Source organism: Ranitomeya imitator, chromosome 4, assembly GCF_032444005.1.
Source record: "Ranitomeya imitator isolate aRanImi1 chromosome 4, aRanImi1.pri, whole genome shotgun sequence".
Classification (NCBI taxonomy): Eukaryota; Metazoa; Chordata; class Amphibia; order Anura; family Dendrobatidae; genus Ranitomeya; species Ranitomeya imitator.
The window spans coordinates 715,507,956-715,528,946 of NC_091285.1; the positions used below are offsets into that span (position 1 = coordinate 715,507,956).

The 20,991-nt window shown below is 61.2% G+C and overlaps 2 protein-coding genes across 2 annotated transcripts; both read right to left on the reverse strand.

Moving 5' to 3' along the window:
• Positions 1-213: 213 nt before the first annotated feature.
• On the reverse strand, positions 214-2,349 carry LOC138674896 (ice nucleation protein-like). Its single transcript, XM_069762720.1, has one exon. The coding sequence runs from the start codon at positions 2,347-2,349 to the stop codon at positions 214-216; it is 2,136 nt and encodes a 711-aa protein (XP_069618821.1).
• Positions 2,350-4,369: 2,020 nt separating this feature from the next.
• LOC138674898 (ice nucleation protein-like) lies at positions 4,370-6,460 on the reverse strand. Its single transcript, XM_069762721.1, has 2 exons — positions 5,871-6,460; positions 4,370-5,768 (listed from the first exon to the last, which is right to left on the reverse strand). Exons 1-2 carry the CDS (start codon positions 6,458-6,460, stop codon positions 4,370-4,372), a joined length of 1,989 nt encoding a protein of 662 aa, XP_069618822.1.
• Positions 6,461-20,991: the final 14,531 nt, after the last annotated feature.

The following is a 20,991-nucleotide window of genomic DNA, read 5'->3' on the forward strand; positions in this document are numbered from 1 at the left end:
GATGAGGGTCACCTGCACGTAGGAAAATAAAAGCAATGACCTGATTGGTTGCTATGGGTCCATTCATCCCTGTAGTTACCTCTTAGTTGAGGTCCCGATGGTGACGTTTCTGCTGTGTTGGAACTACTATTCCCAGCATGCCAGTCATATGTTGAGGGTTGTTGTTCCGCAGTCACAGCTGACACACACACGTCTCCACAGCTGTTTTTGGGGTCATTGTCTGATAGTGAAATCATTATCTGGTCCAGGCATAATGGTTTGAACATCCCCTGCCGATGCTTCTGTAGTCCTATGGTCCCGCAGTCCGGTGCTCCCGTAGTCCGGTGCTCCCACAGTCCGGTGCTCCCATAGTCCAGTGCTCGCGTAGTCCGGTGCTCCCACAGTCCGGTGCTCCCATAGTCCTGTGCTCCCATAGTCTGCTGCTCCCATAGTCCAGTGCTCCCGCAGTCCGGTGCTCCCATAGACCGCTGCTCCCGTAGTCCAATGGTCCCACAGTCCGGTGCTCCCATAGTCCAGTGTTCCCATAGACCGGTGCTCCCATAGTCCTGTGCTCCCATAGTCCGGTGCTCCCGTAGACCAGTGCTCCCATAGTCCGGTGCTCCCATAGTCCAATGGTCCCACAGTCCGGTGCTCCCATAGTCCTGTGCTCCCATAGTCCGGTGCTCCCGTAGACCAGTGCTCCCATAGTCCGGTGCTCCCATAGTCCAATGGTCCCACAGTCCGGTGCTCCCATAGTCCGGTGCTCCCATAGACCAGTGCTCCCGCAGTCCGGTGCTCCCATAGTCCTGTGCTCCCATAGTCCGCTGCTCCCATAGTCCTGTGCTCCCATAGTCCGGTGCTCCCGTAGTCCGGTGCTCCCATAGTCCTGTGCTCCCATAGACCGGTGCTCCCATAGTCCTGTGCTCCCATAGTCCGGTGCTCCCGCAGTCCGGTGCTCGCGTAGTCCGGTGCTCCCATAGTCCAATGGTCCCACAGTCCGGTGCTCCCGTAGACCAGTGCTCCCATAGTCCGGTGCTCCCATAGACCAGTGCTCCCGCAGTCCGGTGCTCCCATAGTCCTGTGCTCCCATAGTCCGCTGCTCCCATAGTCCTGTGCTCCCATAGTCCGGTGCTCCCGTAGTCCGGTGCTCCCATAGTCCAGTGTTCCCATAGTCCTGTGCTCCCATAGTCCGCTGCTCCCATAGTCCTGTGCTCCCATAGTCCGGTGCTCCCGCAGTCCAGTGCTCGCGTAGTCCGGTGCTCCCATAGTCCAATGGTCCCACAGTCCGGTGCTCCCATAGACCAGTGCTCCCGCAGTCCGGTGCTCCCATAGTCCTGTGCTCCCATAGTCCGCTGCTCCCATAGTCCTGTGCTCCCATAGTCCAGTGCTCCCGCAGTCCGGTGCTCCCATAGTCCTGTGCTCCCATAGTCCGCTGCTCCCATAGTCCTGTGCTCCCATAGTCCAGTGCTCCCGCAGTCCGGTGCTCGCGTAGTCCGGTGCTCCCGTAGTCCAATGGTCCCGCAGTCCGGTGCACCCATAGACCAGTGCTCCCGCAGTCCGGCGCTCCCGCAGTCCGGTGCTCCCGCAGTCCGGTGCTCCCGCAGTCCAGTGCTCCCGTAGTCCAGTGCTCCCGTAGACCACTGCTCCCATAGTCCAATGGTCCCACAGTCCGGTGCTCCCATAGACCAGTGCTCCCGCAGTCCGGTGCTCCCATAGACCAGTGCTCCCGCAGTCCGGTGCTCCCATAGTCCTGTGCTCCCATAGTCCGCTGCTCCCATAGTCCTGTGCTCCCATAGTCCAGTGCTCCCGCAGTCCGGTGCTCCCATAGTCCTGTGCTCCCATAGTCCGCTGCTCCCATAGTCCTGTGCTCCCATAGTCCAGTGCTCCCGCAGTCCGGTGCTCGCGTAGTCCGGTGCTCCCGTAGTCCAATGGTCCCGCAGTCCGGTGCACCCATAGACCAGTGCTCCCGCAGTCCGGTGCTCCCGCAGTCCGGTGCTCCCGCAGTCCGGTGCTCCCGCAGTCCAGTGCTCCCGTAGTCCAGTGCTCCCGTAGACCACTGCTCCCATAGTCCAATGGTCCCGCAGTCTGGTGCTCCCATAGACCAGTGCTCCCGCAGTCCGGTGCTCCCATAGTCCAATGGTCCCGCAGTCCGGTGCTCGCGTAGTCCAATGGTCCCACAGTCCGGTGCTCCCATAGACCAGTGCTCCCGCAGTCCGGTGCTCGCGTAGTCCGGTGCTCGCGTAGTCCAATGGTCCCACAGTCTGGTGCACCCATAGACCAGTGCTCCCGCAGTCCGGTGCTCCCGTAGTCCAGTGCTCCCGCAGTCCAGTGCTCCCGTAGTCCGGTGCTCCCGTAGACCAGTGCTCCCATAGTCCAGTACTCCCGTAGTCCAGTGCTCCTGTAGTCCAGTACTCCCGTAGTCCTATGCTCCCGCAGTCCGGTGCTCCCGTAGACCAGTGCTTCCGTAGTCCAGTACTCCCGTAGTCCAGTGCTCCCGCAGTCCGGTGCTCCCGTAGTCCTGTGCTCCCGCAGTCCGGTGCTCCCGTAGTCCAGTGTTCCCATAGACCGGTGCTCTCTCAGTCCGGTGCTCTCTCAGTCCGGTGCTCCCATAGACCGGTGCTCCCGTAGACCGGTGCTCCCGTAGTCCAGTACTCCCGTAGTCCGGTGCTCCCGTAGTCCTGTGCTCCCGTAGACCGGTGCTTCCGTAGTCCTGTGCTCCCGCAGTCCAGTGCTTCCGTAGTCCGGTGCTCCCGTAGACCGGTGCTCCCGTAGTCCTGTGCTCCCGCAGTCCGGTGCTCCCGTAGTCCGGTGTTCCCATAGACCGCTGCTCTCGCAGTCCGGTGCTCGCATAGTCCTGTGCTCCCGTAGACCGGTGCTCCCGCAGTCCGGTGCTCCCGTAGACCAGTGCTCCCGTAGTCCTGTGCTCCCATAGTCCGGTGCTCCCGTAGTCCAGTACTCCCGTAGTCCGGTGCTCCCGTAGTCCGGTGCTCCCGTAGTCCGGTGCTCCCGTAGTCCGGTGTTCCCGTAGACCGGTGCTCTCGCAGTCCGTTGCTCGCGTACTCCTGTGCTCCCGTAGTCCTGTGCTCCCGTAGACCGGTGCTACCGTAGTCCAGTACTCCTGCAGTCCGGTGCTCCCGTAGTCCGGTGTTCCCGTAGACCGGTGCTCTCGCAGTCCGCTGCTCGCGTAGTCCTGTGCTCCCGTAGACCGGTGCTCCCGTAGTCCGGTGCTCCCGTAGACCGGTGCTCCCGTAGACCGGTGCTCCCGTAGTCCGGTGCTCCCGTAGTCCTGTGCTCCCGCAGTCCGGTGCACCCATAGACCAGTGCTCCCGCAGTCCGGTGCTCCCATAGTCCGGTGCTCCCGCAGTCCGGTGCTCCCATAGTCCTGTGCTCCCATAGTCCGCTGCTCCCATAGTCCTGTGCTCCCATAGTCCAGTGCTCCCGCAGTCCGGTGCTCGCGTAGTCCGGTGCTCCCGTAGTCCAATGGTCCCGCAGTCCGGTGCACCCATAGACCAGTGCTCCCGCAGTCCGGCGCTCCCGCAGTCCGGTGCTCCCGCAGTCCGGTGCTCCCGCAGTCCAGTGCTCCCGTAGTCCAGTGCTCCCGTAGACCACTGCTCCCATAGTCCAATGGTCCCACAGTCCGGTGCTCCCATAGACCAGTGCTCCCGCAGTCCGGTGCTCCCATAGACCAGTGCTCCCGCAGTCCGGTGCTCCCATAGTCCTGTGCTCCCATAGTCCGCTGCTCCCATAGTCCTGTGCTCCCATAGTCCAGTGCTCCCGCAGTCCGGTGCTCCCATAGTCCTGTGCTCCCATAGTCCGCTGCTCCCATAGTCCTGTGCTCCCATAGTCCAGTGCTCCCGCAGTCCGGTGCTCGCGTAGTCCGGTGCTCCCGTAGTCCAATGGTCCCGCAGTCCGGTGCACCCATAGACCAGTGCTCCCGCAGTCCGGTGCTCCCGCAGTCCGGTGCTCCCGCAGTCCGGTGCTCCCGCAGTCCAGTGCTCCCGTAGTCCAGTGCTCCCGTAGACCACTGCTCCCATAGTCCAATGGTCCCGCAGTCTGGTGCTCCCATAGACCAGTGCTCCCGCAGTCCGGTGCTCCCATAGTCCAATGGTCCCGCAGTCCGGTGCTCGCGTAGTCCAATGGTCCCACAGTCCGGTGCTCCCATAGACCAGTGCTCCCGCAGTCCGGTGCTCGCGTAGTCCGGTGCTCGCGTAGTCCAATGGTCCCACAGTCTGGTGCACCCATAGACCAGTGCTCCCGCAGTCCGGTGCTCCCGTAGTCCAGTGCTCCCGCAGTCCAGTGCTCCCGTAGTCCGGTGCTCCCGTAGACCAGTGCTCCCATAGTCCAGTACTCCCGTAGTCCAGTGCTCCTGTAGTCCAGTACTCCCGTAGTCCTATGCTCCCGCAGTCCGGTGCTCCCGTATACCAGTGCTTCCGTAGTCCAGTACTCCCGTAGTCCAGTGCTCCCGCAGTCCGGTGCTCCCGTAGTCCTGTGCTCCCGCAGTCCGGTGCTCCCGTAGTCCAGTGTTCCCATAGACCGGTGCTCTCTCAGTCCGGTGCTCTCTCAGTCCGGTGCTCCCATAGACCGGTGCTCCCGTAGACCGGTGCTCCCGTAGTCCAGTACTCCCGTAGTCCGGTGCTCCCGTAGTCCTGTGCTCCCGTAGACCGGTGCTTCCGTAGTCCTGTGCTCCCGCAGTCCAGTGCTTCCGTAGTCCGGTGCTCCCGTAGACCGGTGCTCCCGTAGTCCTGTGCTCCCGCAGTCCGGTGCTCCCGTAGTCCGGTGTTCCCGTAGACCGCTGCTCTCGCAGTCCGGTGCTCGCATAGTCCTGTGCTCCCGTAGACCGGTGCTCCCGCAGTCCGGTGCTCCCGTAGACCAGTGCTCCCGTAGTCCTGTGCTCCCGTAGTCCGGTGCTCCCGTAGTCCAGTACTCCCGTAGTCCGGTGCTCCCGTAGTCCGGTGCTCCCGTAGTCCGGTGCTCCCGTAGTCCGGTGTTCCCGTAGACCGGTGCTCTCGCAGTCCGTTGCTCGCGTACTCCTGTGCTCCCGTAGTCCTGTGCTCCCGTAGACCGGTGCTACCGTAGTCCAGTACTCCTGCAGTCCGGTGCTCCCGTAGTCCGGTGTTCCCGTAGACCGGTGCTCTCGCAGTCCGCTGCTCGCGTAGTCCTGTGCTCCCGTAGACCGGTGCTCCCGTAGTCCGGTGCTCCCGTAGACCGGTGCTCCCGTAGACCGGTGCTCCCGTAGTCCGGTGCTCCCGTAGTCCTGTGCTCCCGCAGTCCGGTGCTCCCACAGTTCGGTGCTCCCGTAGTCCGGTGCTCCCGTAGACCGGTGCTCCCGCAGTCCGTGCTCGCGTAGTCCTGTGCTCCCGTAGACCGGTGCTCCCGTAGTCCAGTACTCCCGTAGTCCGGTGTTCCCATAGTCCAGTACTCCCGTAGTCCGGTGCTCCCGCAGTCCGGTGCTCATGTAGTCCTGTGCTTCCATAAATCGGTGCTCCTGTAGTCCAGTACTCCCGTGGTCCAGTGCTCCCGTAGTCGAGTACTCCCATAGACCGGTGCTCCCGTAGTCCAGTACTCTCATAATCCTGTGCTCCCGTAGACTGGTGCTCCCGTAGTCCTGTGCTCCCGCAGTCCCGTGCTCCCGTAGTCCGATGGTCCCACACTCAGGTGCTCCTGAAGTCCTGTGCTCCCGCAGTCCAGTTTTCCCGCAGTCCGATGGTCCTGTAGTCCTGTGCTCCTGTAGTCCGATGGTCCCGCAGACCAGTGCTCCTGCAGTCCGAAGGTCCCGTAGTCCTGTGCTCCTGTAGTCCGATGGTCCCGCAGTCCAGTGCTCCTGCAGTCCGAAGGTCCCGTAGTCCTGTGCTCCCGTAGTCCCGTGCTCCCGTGGTCCGATGGTCCCTTACTCAGGTGCTCCTGAAGTCCGGTGCTCCCCTAGTCCTGTGCTCCCGCAGTCCAGTTTTCCCGCAGTCCGATGGTCCTGTAGTCCTGTGCTCCTGTAGTCCGATGGTCCCGCAGTCCAGTGCTCCTGCAGTCCGAAGGTCCCGTAGTCCTGTGCTCCCGTAGTCCCGTGCTCCCGTAGTCCAATGGTCCCGCAGTCCGGTGCTCCCGCAGTCTGATGGTCCCGTAGTCCGGTGCTCCTGTAGTCCTGTGCTCCCATAGTCCTGTGTTCCTGCAGTCCGATGGTCCTGTAGTCCTGTGCTCCCGTAGTCCTGTGCTCCCGCAGTCCGATGGTCCTGTAGTCCTGTGCTCCCGTAGTCCCGTGCTCCATTAGACCGGTGCTCCCACAGTCCGGAGCTCCCATAGTCTGATGGTCCCGCAGTCCCATGCTCCTGTAGTCCCTTGCTCCCGTAGTCCGGCGGTCTCTTAGTCCGGCACTCCCGTAGTCTGGCGGTACCGCAGTCCCGTGCTCCCGTAGTCCGATGGTCCCGTAGTCCGGTGCTCCCGCAGTCTGATGGTCCCGTAGTCCGGTGCTCCTGTAGTCCTGTGCTCCCATAGTCCTGTGCTCCCGCAGTCCAATGGTCCCGTAGTCCCGTGCTCCATTAGACCGGTGCTCCCACAGTCCGGTGCTCCCGTAGTCTGATGGTCCCGCAGTCCCGTGCTTCTGTAGTCCTGTGCTCCCGTAGTCCAGCGGTCTCTTAGTCCGGCGCTCCCATAGTCCGGCGGTCTCTTAGTCCGGCACTCCCGTAGTCTGGTGGTCCCACAGTCCGGTGCTCCTGTAGTCCCGTTCTCCCGTAGTCCGGCGGTCTCTTAGTCCGGCACTCCCGTAGTCTGGTGGTCCCGCAGTCCCGTGCTCCTGTAGTCCCGTGCTCCCGTAGTCCGGCGGTCTCTTAGTCCGGCACTCCCGTAGTCTGGTGGTACCGCAGTCCCGTGCTCCTGTAGTCCTGTGCTCCCGTAGTCCCGTGCTCCATTAGACCGGTGCTCCCACAGTCCGGAGCTCCCGTAGTCTGATGGTCCCGCAGTCCCGTGCTCCTGTAGTCCTGTGCTCCCGTAGTCCGGCGGTCTCTTAGTCCGGCACTCCCATAGTCCGGCGGTCTCTTAGTCCGGCACTCCCGTAGTCTGGTGGTCCCACAGTCCGGTGCTCTCGTAGTTCGGTGGTTCAGAGCAGGACGCTGCCGGAGTCTGCACGGCTGCAACAGTGATGACCGCTGCGCTGAGAAGTCGCCGGACCGCTGCATCCTGTCATTAGGTCACGTGACCAGAAGAGGGCGCCACCCGACTTTTCGCGGATGACTTGCTCTTCTAAGGCCCCTTTCACACATCAGGTTTTTGCTATGCCGTAGTCTCGGGACAGATTCATCGCAGATGGTGAAAAACGAATGCAACGGATTCGTTTTTTCGCCGGATCCTACTAACTGATCCGGAAAATGGATCCTAAAAAATGGGAGCATGCTCAGTTTAAAAACACAGAATCATTTGACGGATCTGCTGCCATAGGCTTCCATTCTAGCAAACGACGGACGGTGACAGATCAGTCGCTGTCAGATTTTTTGACGAACACAAAAAACATTACTTTGTGCGTTGTCTCCGGTCACCGGACAAACAATTTTCGACGGATCCGGCGAACGACGGATGAAACATGAGGCCATCCATCACTAATACAAGTCTACGAGAAAAAAAACGGATCTGGCGGCGTCAGTTTTTCACAATCTGCGACTGATCCGTTGATCTGTCGAGCCAACAGATTGTGACTGACGTAAAAAAAACTGATGTGTGAAAGGGGACTGGTATGTTTCCACGTTCAGGAAACGCTGCGTTATTGACGCTGCGTTGAGCCGCAGCGTCCAGATGTTACAGCATAGTGGAGGGGATCTCATGAAATCCTGTCTCCACTATGCGTAAAAAGACGCATGCGGCAGACCCACGAAAACGCACATGCGGCGCGGCTTTTAAGAACGCAGCATGTCCTTACGTGGCAGAAAAAAAAACGCAAGTACAGCGCAGGTGACCTGCCAGTGACCTCAGGTGCAGATTTGGTCAGGATTTTACCTGCATAAAATCCTGACCAAATCCTGATGCAATCCTGAACGTGGACACATACCCTAATAGTCACCGGACTGCTGCAGACAATCACAGACTGCAGTGGTCCTGAGCACACAGACCGCGCTGTCCAATCGTGATGCGGGGGCTAAGCTGTGAAGGACAGACCCCGGCCGCCTCAGATCTGACCCGAGTCCGGGGTGGGGCACACAGCCCCCATGACATTGGGTCCGGGCGGACACGGTGCGGCTCCATGTTGTGACAGCTGGGAGCGGCTGAGCTCACACTTGGCGCTCGGTCTCTGCCCTTCCCGAGTTATAAATATCCACACCCTGAGGCCCACGTCACGGGAGACAGCAGAGTCCATGGCAGATGTGGATTCACAGATCGATGGCGATCAATCACAAGCTGACGAATAATGAAACAACCACCATTAGTGACTCCCGACTCTGCCGTCCCCAACAGCAGGAGGCACAATCCCACCCCAACAGCACGGGCACAATCCCACCCCAACAGCACGGGCACAATCCCACCCCAACAGCACGGGCACAATCCCACCCCAACAGCACGGGCACAATCCCACCCCAACAGCACGGGCACAATCCCACCCCAACAGCACGGGCACAATCCCACCCCAACAGCAGGGGGTACAATCCCACCCCAACAGCACGGGCACAATCCCACCCCAACAGCAGGGGCACAATCCCACCCCAACAGCACGGGCACAATTCCACCCCAACAGCACGGGCACAATCCCACCCCAACAGCAGGGGCACAATCCCACCCCAACAGCAGGGGCACAATCCCACCCCAACAGCAGGAGGCACAATCCCACCCCAACAGCAGGAGGCACAATCCCACCCCAACAGCACGGGCACAATCCCACCCCAACAGCACGGGCACAATCCCACCCCAACAGCACGGGCACAATCCCACCCCAACAGCAGGGGGTACAATCCCACCCCAACAGCACGGGCACAATCCCACCCCAACAGCAGGGGCACAATCCCACCCCAACAGCAGGGGCACAATCCCACCCCAACAGCAGGGGGTACAATCCCACCCCAACAGCAGGGGCACAATCCCACCCCAACAGCAGGAGGCACAATCCCACCCCAAAAGCAGGGGCACAATCCCACCCCAACAGCAGGAGGCACAATCCCACCCCAACAGCAGGGGCACAATCCCACCCCAAAAGCAGGGGCACAATCCCACCCCAACAGCAGACGCACAATCCCACCCCAACAGCAAGGGCACAATCCCACCCCAACAGCAGGGGCACAATCCCACCCCAACAGCACGTGCACAATCCCACCCCAACAGCAGGGGGTACAATCCCACCCCAACAGCACGGGCACAATCCCACCCCAACAGCAAGGGCACAATCCCACCCCAACAGCAAGAGGCACAATCCCACCCCAAAAGCAGGGGCACAATCCCACCCCAACAGCAGGAGGCACAATCCCACCCCAACAGCAGGGGCACAATCCCAACCCAACAGCAGGAGGCACAATCCCACCCCAAAAGCAGGGGCACAATCCCACCCCAAAAGCAGGGGCACAATCCCACCCCAACAGCAGGGGCACAATCCCACCCCAACAGCAGGAGGCACAATCCCACCCCAAAAGCAGGGGCACAATCCCACCCCAACAGCAGGAGGCACAATCCCACCCCAAGAGCACGGGCACAATCCCACCCCAGCAGCAGGAGGCACAATCCCACCCAACAGCAGGAGGCACAATCCCACCCTAAAAGCAGGAGGCACAATCCCACCCCAAAAGCAGGAGGCACAATCCCACCACAAAAGCAGGGGCACAATCCCACCCCAACAGCAGGAGGCACAATCCCACCCCAACAGCAGGGGCACAATCCCACCCCAACAGCAGGGGCACAATCCCACCCCAACAGCAGGGGCACAATCCCACCCCAACAGCAGGGGCACAATCCCACCCCAACAGCAGAAGGCACAAACCCACCCAACAGCAGGGGCACAATCTCACCCCAAAAGCAGGGGCACAATCCCACCCCAACAGCAGGGGCACAATCCCACCCCAACAGCAGAAGGCACAAACCCACCCAACAGCAGGGGCACAATCCCACCCCAACAGCACGGGCACAATCCCACCCCAACAGCAGGAGGCACAATCCCACCCAACAGCAGGAGGCACAATCCCACCCCAAAAGCAGGGGCACAATCCCACCCCAACAGCAGGATGCACAATCCCACCCCAACAGCAGGGGCACAATCCCACCCCAACAGCAGGGGCACAATCCCACCACAACAGCAGGGGCACAATCCCACCCAACAGCAGGAGGCACAATCCCACCCCAAAAGCAGGGGCACAATCCCACCCCAACAGCAGGAGGCACAATCCCACCCCAACAGCACGGGCACAATCCCACCCCAACAGCACGGGCACAATCCCACCCCAACAGCAGGAGGCACAATCCCACCCCAACAGCAGAAGCACAATCCCACCCCAACAGCAGGAGGCACAATCCCACCCCAACAGCAGGGGCACAATACCACCCCAACAGCAGGGGCACAATCCCACCCCAACAGCACGGGCACAATCCGACCTGAACAGCAGGAGGCACAATCCCACCCCAACAGCATGGGCACAATCCCACCCCAACAGCAGGGGCACAATCCCACCCCAACAGCAGGAGGCACAATCCCACCCCAACAGCACGGGCACAATCCCACACCAACAGCAGGGGCACAATCCCACCCCAACAGCAGGAGGCACAATCCCACCCCAACAGCAGGGGCACAATCCCACCCCAACAGCAGGGGCAAAATCCCACCCCAAAAGCAGGGGCACAATCCCACCCCAACAGCAGTAGGCACAATCCCACCCCAACAGCAGGGGCACAATCCCACCCCAAAAGCAGGGGCATAATCCCACCCCAACAGCAGGAGGCACAATCCCACCCCAACAGCACGGGCACAATTCCACCCCAACAGCAGGGGCACAATCCCACCCCAACAGCAGGGGGCACAATCCCACCCCAAGAGCAGGGGCACAATCCCACCCCAACAGCAGGGGCACAATCCCACCCCAACAGCAGGAGGCACAATCCCACCCCAACAGCACGGGCACAATCCCACCCCAACAGCAGGGGCACAATCCCACCCCAACAGCAGGAGGCACAATCCCACACCAACAGCAGGGGCACAATCCCACCCCAACAGCAAGAGGCACAATCCCACCCCAAAAGCAGGGGCACAATCCCACCCCAACAGCAGGAGGCACAATCCCACCCCAACAGCAGGGGCACAATCCCAACCCAACAGCAGGAGGCACAATCCCACCCCAAAAGCAGGGGCACAATCCCACCCCAAAAGCAGGGGCACAATCCCACCCCAACAGCAGGGGCACAATCCCACCCCAACAGCAGGAGGCACAATCCCACCCCAAAAGCAGGGGCACAATCCCACCCCAACAGCAGGAGGCACAATCCCACCCCAAGAGCACGGGCACAATCCCACCCCAGCAGCAGGAGGCACAATCCCACCCAACAGCAGGAGGCACAATCCCACCCTAAAAGCAGGAGGCACAATCCCACCCCAAAAGCAGGAGGCACAATCCCACCACAAAAGCAGGGGCACAATCCCACCCCAACAGCAGGAGGCACAATCCCACCCCAACAGCAGGGGCACAATCCCACCCCAACAGCAGGGGCACAATCCCACCCCAACAGCAGGGGCACAATCCCACCCCAACAGCAGGGGCACAATCCCACCCCAACAGCAGAAGGCACAAACCCACCCAACAGCAGGGGCACAATCTCACCCCAAAAGCAGGGGCACAATCCCACCCCAACAGCAGGAGGCACAATCCCACCCCAACAGCACGGGCACAATCCCACCCCAACAGCAGGAGGCACAATCCCACCCAACAGCAGGAGGCACAATCCCACCCCAAAAGCAGGGGCACAATCCCACCCCAACAGCAGGATGCACAATCCCACCCCAACAGCAGGGGCACAATCCCACCCCAACAGCAGGGGCACAATCCCACCCCAACAGCAGGAGGCACAATCCCACCCAACAGCAGGAGGCACAATCCCACCCCAAAAGCAGGGGCACAATCCCACCCCAACAGCAGGAGGCACAATCCCACCCCAACAGCACGGGCACAATCCCACCCCAACAGCACGGGCACAATCCCACCCCAACAGCAGGAGGCACAATCCCACCCCAACAGCAGAAGCACAATCCCACCCCAACAGCAGGAGGCACAATCTCACCCCAACAGCAGGGGCACAATACCACACCAACAGCAGGGGCACAATTCCACCCCAACAGCACGGGCACAATCCGACCTGAACAGCAGGAGGCACAATCCCACCCCAACAGCAGGGGCACAATCCCACCCCAACAGCAGGGGCACAATCCCACCCCAACAGCAGGGGCACAATCCCACCCCAACAGCAGGGGCACAATCCCACCCCAACAGCAGGAGGCACAATCCCACCCCAACAGCACGGGCACAATCCCACACCAACAGCAGGGGCACAATCCCACCCCAACAGCAGGAGGCACAATCCCACCCCAACAGCAGGGGCACAATCCCACCCCAACAGCAGGGGCAAAATCCCACCCCAAAAGCAGGGGCACAATCCCACCCCAACAGCAGTAGGCACAATCCCACCCCAACAGCAGGGGCACAATCCCACTCCAACAGCAGGGGCACAATCCCACCCCAACAGCAGAAGGCACAAACCCACCCAACAGCAGGGGCACAATCTCACCCCAAAAGCAGGGGCACAATCCCACCCCAACAGCAGGAGGCACAATCCCACCCCAACAGCACGGGCACAATCCCACCCCAACAGCAGGAGGCACAATCCCACCCAACAGCAGGAGGCACAATCCCACCCCAAAAGCAGGGGCACAATCCCACCCCAACAGCAGGATGCACAATCCCACCCCAACAGCAGGGGCACAATCCCACCCCAACAGCAGGGGCACAATCCCACCCCAACAGCAGGAGGCACAATCCCACCCAACAGCAGGAGGCACAATCCCACCCCAAAAGCAGGGGCACAATCCCACCCCAACAGCAGGAGGCACAATCCCACCCCAACAGCACGGGCACAATCCCACCCCAACAGCACGGGCACAATCCCACCCCAACAGCAGGAGGCACAATCCCACCCCAACAGCAGAAGCACAATCCCACCCCAACAGCAGGAGGCACAATCTCACCCCAACAGCAGGGGCACAATACCACCCCAACAGCAGGGGCACAATACCACACCAACAGCAGGGGCACAATCCCACCCCAACAGCACGGGCACAATCCGACCTGAACAGCAGGAGGCACAATTCCACCCCAACAGCAGGGGCACAATCCCACCCCAACAGCAGGGGCACAATTCCACCCCAACAGCAGGGGCACAATCCCACCCCAACAGCAGGGGCACAATCCCACCCCAACAGCAGGATGCACAATCCCACCCCAACAGCACGGGCACAATCCCACACCAACAGCAGGGGCACAATCCCACCCCAACAGCAGGAGGCACAATCCCACCCCAACAGCAGGGGCACAATCCCACCCCAACAGCAGGGGCAAAATCCCACCCCAAAAGCAGGGGCACAATCCCACCCCAACAGCAGTAGGCACAATCCCACCCCAACAGCAGGGGCACAATCCCACTTCAAAAGCAGGGGCACAATCCCACCCCAATAGAAGGAGGAACAATCCCACCCCAACAGCACGGGCACAATTCCACCCCAGCAGCACGGACACAATCCCACCCCAACAGCAGGAGGCACAATCCCACCCCAACAGCAGGGGCACAATCCCACCCCAACAGCAGGGGGCACAATCCCACCCCAAGAGCAGGGGCACAATCCCACCCCAACAGCAGGGGCACAATCCCACCCCAACAGCAGGAGGCACAATCCCACCCCAACAGCAGGGGCACAATCCCACCCCAACAGCAGGGGCACAATCCCACCCCAACAGCAGGAGGCACAATCCCACCCCAACAGCACGGGCACAATCCGACCTGAACAGCAGGAGGTACAATCCCACCCCAAAAGCAGGGGCACAATCCCACCCCAACAGCAGGGGCACAATCCCACCCCAACAGCAGGAGGCACAATCCCACCCCAAAAGCAGGGGCACAATCCCACCCCAACAGCAGGAGGCACAATCCCACCCCAAGAGCACGGGCACAATCCCACCCCAGCAGCAGGAGGCACAATCCCACCCAACAGCAGGAGGCACAATCCCACCCTAAAAGCAGGAGGCACAATCCCACCCCAAAAGCAGGAGGCACAATCCCACCACAAAAGCAGGGGCACAATCCCACCCCAACAGCAGGAGGCACAATCCCACCCCAACAGCAGGGGCACAATCCCACGCCAACAGCAGGGGCACAATCCCACCCCAACAGCAGGGGCACAATCCCACCCCAACAGCAGGGGCACAATCCCACCCCAACAGCAGAAGGCACAAACCCACCCAACAGCAGGGGCACAATCTCACCCCAAAAGCAGGGGCACAATCCCACCCCAACAGCAGGAGGCACAATCCCACCCCAACAGCACGGGCACAATCCCACCCCAACAGCAGGAGGCACAATCCCACCCAACAGCAGGAGGCACAATCCCACCCCAAAAGCAGGGGCACAATCCCACCCCAACAGCAGGATGCACAATCCCACCCCAACAGCAGGGGCACAATCCCACCCCAACAGCAGGGGCACAATCCCACCCCAACAGCAGGAGGCACAATCCCACCCAACAGCAGGAGGCACAATCCCACCCCAAAAGCAGGGGCACAATCCCACCCCAACAGCAGGAGGCACAATCCCACCCCAACAGCACGGGCACAATCCCACCCCAACAGCACGGGCACAATCCCACCCCAACAGCAGGAGGCACAATCCCACCCCAACAGCAGAAGCACAATCCCACCCCAACAGCAGGAGGCACAATCTCACCCCAACAGCAGGGGCACAATACCACACCAACAGCAGGGGCACAATTCCACCCCAACAGCACGGGCACAATCCGACCTGAACAGCAGGAGGCACAATCCCACCCCAACAGCAGGGGCACAATCCCACCCCAACAGCAGGGGCACAATCCCACCCCAACAGCAGGGGCACAATCCCACCCCAACAGCAGGGGCACAATCCCACCCCAACAGCAGGAGGCACAATCCCACCCCAACAGCACGGGCACAATCCCACACCAACAGCAGGGGCACAATCCCACCCCAACAGCAGGAGGCACAATCCCACCCCAACAGCAGGGGCACAATCCCACCCCAACAGCAGGGGCAAAATCCCACCCCAAAAGCAGGGGCACAATCCCACCCCAACAGCAGTAGGCACAATCCCACCCCAACAGCAGGGGCACAATCCCACTCCAACAGCAGGGGCACAATCCCACCCCAACAGCAGAAGGCACAAACCCACCCAACAGCAGGGGCACAATCTCACCCCAAAAGCAGGGGCACAATCCCACCCCAACAGCAGGAGGCACAATCCCACCCCAACAGCACGGGCACAATCCCACCCCAACAGCAGGAGGCACAATCCCACCCAACAGCAGGAGGCACAATCCCACCCCAAAAGCAGGGGCACAATCCCACCCCAACAGCAGGATGCACAATCCCACCCCAACAGCAGGGGCACAATCCCACCCCAACAGCAGGGGCACAATCCCACCCCAACAGCAGGAGGCACAATCCCACCCAACAGCAGGAGGCACAATCCCACCCCAAAAGCAGGGGCACAATCCCACCCCAACAGCAGGAGGCACAATCCCACCCCAACAGCACGGGCACAATCCCACCCCAACAGCACGGGCACAATCCCACCCCAACAGCAGGAGGCACAATCCCACCCCAACAGCAGAAGCACAATCCCACCCCAACAGCAGGAGGCACAATCTCACCCCAACAGCAGGGGCACAATACCACCCCAACAGCAGGGGCACAATACCACACCAACAGCAGGGGCACAATCCCACCCCAACAGCACGGGCACAATCCGACCTGAACAGCAGGAGGCACAATTCCACCCCAACAGCAGGGGCACAATCCCACCCCAACAGCAGGGGCACAATTCCACCCCAACAGCAGGGGCACAATCCCACCCCAACAGCAGGGGCACAATCCCACCCCAACAGCAGGATGCACAATCCCACCCCAACAGCACGGGCACAATCCCACACCAACAGCAGGGGCACAATCCCACCCCAACAGCAGGAGGCACAATCCCACCCCAACAGCAGGGGCACAATCCCACCCCAACAGCAGGGGCAAAATCCCACCCCAAAAGCAGGGGCACAATCCCACCCCAACAGCAGTAGGCACAATCCCACCCCAACAGCAGGGGCACAATCCCACTTCAAAAGCAGGGGCACAATCCCACCCCAATAGAAGGAGGAACAATCCCACCCCAACAGCACGGGCACAATTCCACCCCAGCAGCACGGACACAATCCCACCCCAACAGCAGGAGGCACAATCCCACCCCAACAGCAGGGGCACAATCCCACCCCAACAGCAGGGGGCACAATCCCACCCCAAGAGCAGGGGCACAATCCCACCCCAACAGCAGGGGCACAATCCCACCCCAACAGCAGGAGGCACAATCCCACCCCAACAGCAGGGGCACAATCCCACCCCAACAGCAGGGGCACAATCCCACCCCAACAGCAGGAGGCACAATCCCACCCCAACAGCACGGGCACAATCCGACCTGAACAGCAGGAGGTACAATCCCACCCCAACAGCAGGGGCACAATCCCACCCCAACAGCAGGGGCACAATCCCACCCCAACAGCAGGGGCACAATCCCACCCCAACAGCAGGGGCACAATCCCACCCCAACAGCAGGAGGCACAATCCCACCCCAACAGCACGGGCACAATCCCACACCAACAGCAGGGGCACAATCCCACCCCAACAGCAGGAGGCACAATCCCACCCCAACAGCAGGGGCACAATCCCACCCCAACAGCAGGGGCAAAATCCCACCCCAAAAGCAGGGGCACAATCCCACCCCAACAGCAGTAGGCACAATCCCACCCCAACAGCAGGGGCACAATCCCACCCCAAAAGCAGGGGCATAATCCCACCCCAACAGCAGGAGGCACAATCCAACCCCAACAGCACGGGCACAATTCCACCCCAACAGCACGGACACAATCCCACCCCAACAGCAGGGGGCACAATCCCACCCCAAGAGCAGGGGCACAATCCCACCCCAACAGCAGGGGCACAATCCCACCCCAACAGCAGGAGGCACAATCCCACCCCAACAGCACGGGCACAATCCCACCCCAACAGCAGGGGCACAATCCCACCCCAACAGCAGGAGGCACAATCCCACCCCAACAGCAGGGGCACAATCCCACCCCAACAGCAGGGGCACAATCCTACCCCAACAGCAGGGGCACTATCCCACCCCAACAGCAGGGGCACAATTCCACCCCAACAGCAAGGGCACAATCCGACCTGAACAGCAGGAGGCACAATCCCACCCCAAAAGCAGGGGCACAATCCCACCCCAACAGCAGGAGGCACAATCCCACCCCAACAGCAGGAGGCACAATCCCACCCAACAGCAGGGGCACAATCCCACCCCAACAGCAGGGGCAAAATCCCACCCCAACAGCAGGGGCACAATCCCACCCCAATAGAAGGAGGCACAATCCCACCTCAACAGCAGGAGGCACAATCCCACCCCAAAGGCAGGAGGCACAATCTCACCCCAACAGCAGGAGGCACAATCCCACCCCAAAAGCAGGGGCACAATCCCACCCCAACAGCAGGAGGCACAATCCCACCCCAACAGCAGGGGCCCAATCCCACCCCAACAGCAGAGGCACAATCCCACCCCAACAGCAGGAGGCACAATCCCACCCAACAGCAGGAGGCACAATCCCACCCCAAAAAAAGGGGCACAATCCCACCCCAACAGCAGGAGGCACAATCCCACCCCAACAGCACGGGCACAATCCCACCCCAACAGCACGGGCACAATCCCACCCGAACAGCAGGATGCACAATCCCACCCCAACAGCAGGGGCACAATCCCACCCCAACAGCAGGAGGCACAATCCCACCCCAACAGCAGGGGCACAATACCACCCCAACAGCAGGGGCACAATACCACCCCAACAGCAGGGGCACAATCCCACCCCAACAGCACGGGCACAATCCGACCTGAACAGCAGGAGGCACAATTCCACCCCAACAGCAGGGGCACAATCCCACCCCAACAGCAGGGGCACAATTCCACCCCAACAGCAGGGGCACAATCCCACCCCAACAGCAGGGGCACAATCCCACCCCAACAGCAGGATGCACAATCCCACCCCAACAGCACGGGCACAATCCCACACCAACAGCAGGGGCACAATCCCACCCCAACAGCAGGAGGCACAATCCCACCCCAACAGCAGGGGCACAATCCCACCCCAACAGCAGGGGCAAAATCCCACCCCAAAAGCAGGGGCACAATCCCACCCCAACAGCAGTAGGCACAATCCCACCCCAACAGCAGGGGCACAATCCCACTTCAAAAGCAGGGGCACAATCCCACCCCAATAGAAGGAGGAACAATCCCACCCCAACAGCACGGGCACAATTCCACCCCAGCAGCACGGACACAATCCCACCCCAACAGCAGGAGGCACAATCCCACCCCAACAGCAGGGGCACAATCCCACCCCAACAGCAGGGGGCACAATCCCACCCCAAGAGCAGGGGCACAATCCCACCCCAACAGCAGGGGCACAATCCCACCCCAACAGCAGGAGGCACAATCCCACCCCAACAGCAGGGGCACAATCCCACCCCAACAGCAGGGGCACAATCCCACCCCAACAGCAGGAGGCACAATCCCACCCCAACAGCACGGGCACAATCCGACCTGAACAGCAGGAGGTACAATCCCACCCCAACAGCAGGGGCACAATCCCACCCCAACAGCAGGGGCACAATCCCACCCCAACAGCAGGGGCACAATCCCACCCCAACAGCAGGGGCACAATCCCACCCCAACAGCAGGAGGCACAATCCCACCCCAACAGCACGGGCACAATCCCACACCAACAGCAGGGGCACAATCCCACCCCAACAGCAGGAGGCACAATCCCACCCCAACAGCAGGGGCACAATCCCACCCCAACAGCAGGGGCAAAATCCCACCCCAAAAGCAGGGGCACAATCCCACCCCAACAGCAGTAGGCACAATCCCACCCCAACAGCAGGGGCACAATCCCACCCCAAAAGCAGGGGCATAATCCCACCCCAACAGCAGGAGGCACAATCCAACCCCAACAGCACGGGCACAATTCCACCCCAACAGCACGGACACAATCCCACCCCAACAGCAGGGGGCACAATCCCACCCCAAGAGCAGGGGCACAATCCCACCCCAACAGCACGGGCACAATCCCACCCCAACAGCAGGAGGCACAATCCCACCCCAACAGCACGGGCACAATCCCACCCCAACAGCAGGGGCACAATCCCACCCCAACAGCAGGAGGCACAATCCCACCCCAACAGCAGGGGCACAATCCCACCCCAACAGCAGGGGCACAATCCTACCCCAACAGCAGGGGCACTATCCCACCCCAACAGCAGGGGCACAATTCCACCCCAACAGCAAGGGCACAATCCGACCTGAACAGCAGGAGGCACAATCCCACCCCAAAAGCAGGGGCACAATCCCACCCCAACAGCAGGAGGCACAATCCCACCCCAACAGCAGGAGGCACAATCCCACCCAACAGCAGGGGCACAATCCCACCCCAACAGCAGGGGCAAAATCCCACCCCAACAGCAGGGGCACAATCCCACCCCAATAGAAGGAGGCACAATCCCACCTCAACAGCAGGAGGCACAATCCCACCCCAAAGGCAGGAGGCACAATCTCACCCCAACAGCAGGAGGCACAATCCCACCCCAAAAGCAGGGGCACAATCCCACCCCAACAGCAGAAGGCACAAACCCACCCAACAGCAGGGGCACAATCTCACCCCAAAAGCAGGGGCACAATCCCACCCCAACAGCAGGAGGCACAATCCCACCCCAACAGCACGGGCACAATCCCACCCCAACAGCAGGAGGCACAATCCCACCCAACAGCAGGAGGCACAATCCCACCCCAAAAGCAGGGGCACAATCCCACCCCAACAGCAGGATGCACAATCCCACCCCAACAGCAGGGGCACAATCCCACCCCAACAGCAGGGGCACAATCCCACCCCAACAGCAGGAGGCACAATCCCACCCAACAGCAGGAGGCACAATCCCACCCCAAAAGCAGGGGCACAATCCCACCCCAACAGCAGGAGGCACAATCCCACCCCAACAGCACGGGCACAATCCCACCCCAACAGCACGGGCACAATCCCACCCCAACAGCAGGAGGCACAATCCCACCCCAACAGCAGAAGCACAATCCCACCCCAACAGCAGGAGGCACAATCTCACCCCAACAGCAGGGGCACAATACCACCCCAACAGCAGGGGCACAATACCACACCAACAGCAGGGGCACAATCCCACCCCAACAGCACGGGCACAATCCGACCTGAACAGCAGGAGGCACAATTCCACCCCAACAGCAGGGGCACAATCCCACCCCAACAGCAGGGGCACAATTCCACCCCAACAGCAGGGGCACAATCCCACCCCAACAGCAGGGGCACAATCCCACCCAACAGCAGGAGGCACAATCCCACCCCAAAAGCAGGGGCACAATCCCACCCCAACAGCAGGATGCACAATCCCACCCCAACAGCAGGGGCACAATCCCACCCCAACAGCAGGGGCACAATCCCACCCCAACAGCAGGAGGCACAATCCCACCCAACAGCAGGAGGCACAATCCCACCCCAAAAGCAGGGGCACAATCCCACCCCAACAGCAGGAGGCACAATCCCACCCCAACAGCACGGGCACAATCCCACCCCAACAGCACGGGCACAATCCCACCCCAACAGCAGGAGGCACAATCCCACCCCAACAGCAGAAGCACAATCCCACCCCAACAGCA

What these genes read in the sequence shown, in the direction of transcription:
- LOC138674896 (XM_069762720.1), bottom strand. Translation starts at nt 2,349, where the DNA reads ATGGGAGCACTGGTCTACGGGAGCACCGGACTACGGGAGCACTGGACT.
- LOC138674898 (XM_069762721.1), bottom strand. Translation starts at nt 6,460, where the DNA reads ATGGGAGCACAGGACTACAGGAGCACCGGACTACGGGACCATCAGACT. An exon ending in CGGACTTCAGGAGCACCTGA is followed by an intron (nt 5,769 to 5,870) that starts GTAAGGGACCAT and finishes ATCGGACTACAG; the next exon opens with GAGCACAGGACTACGGGACC.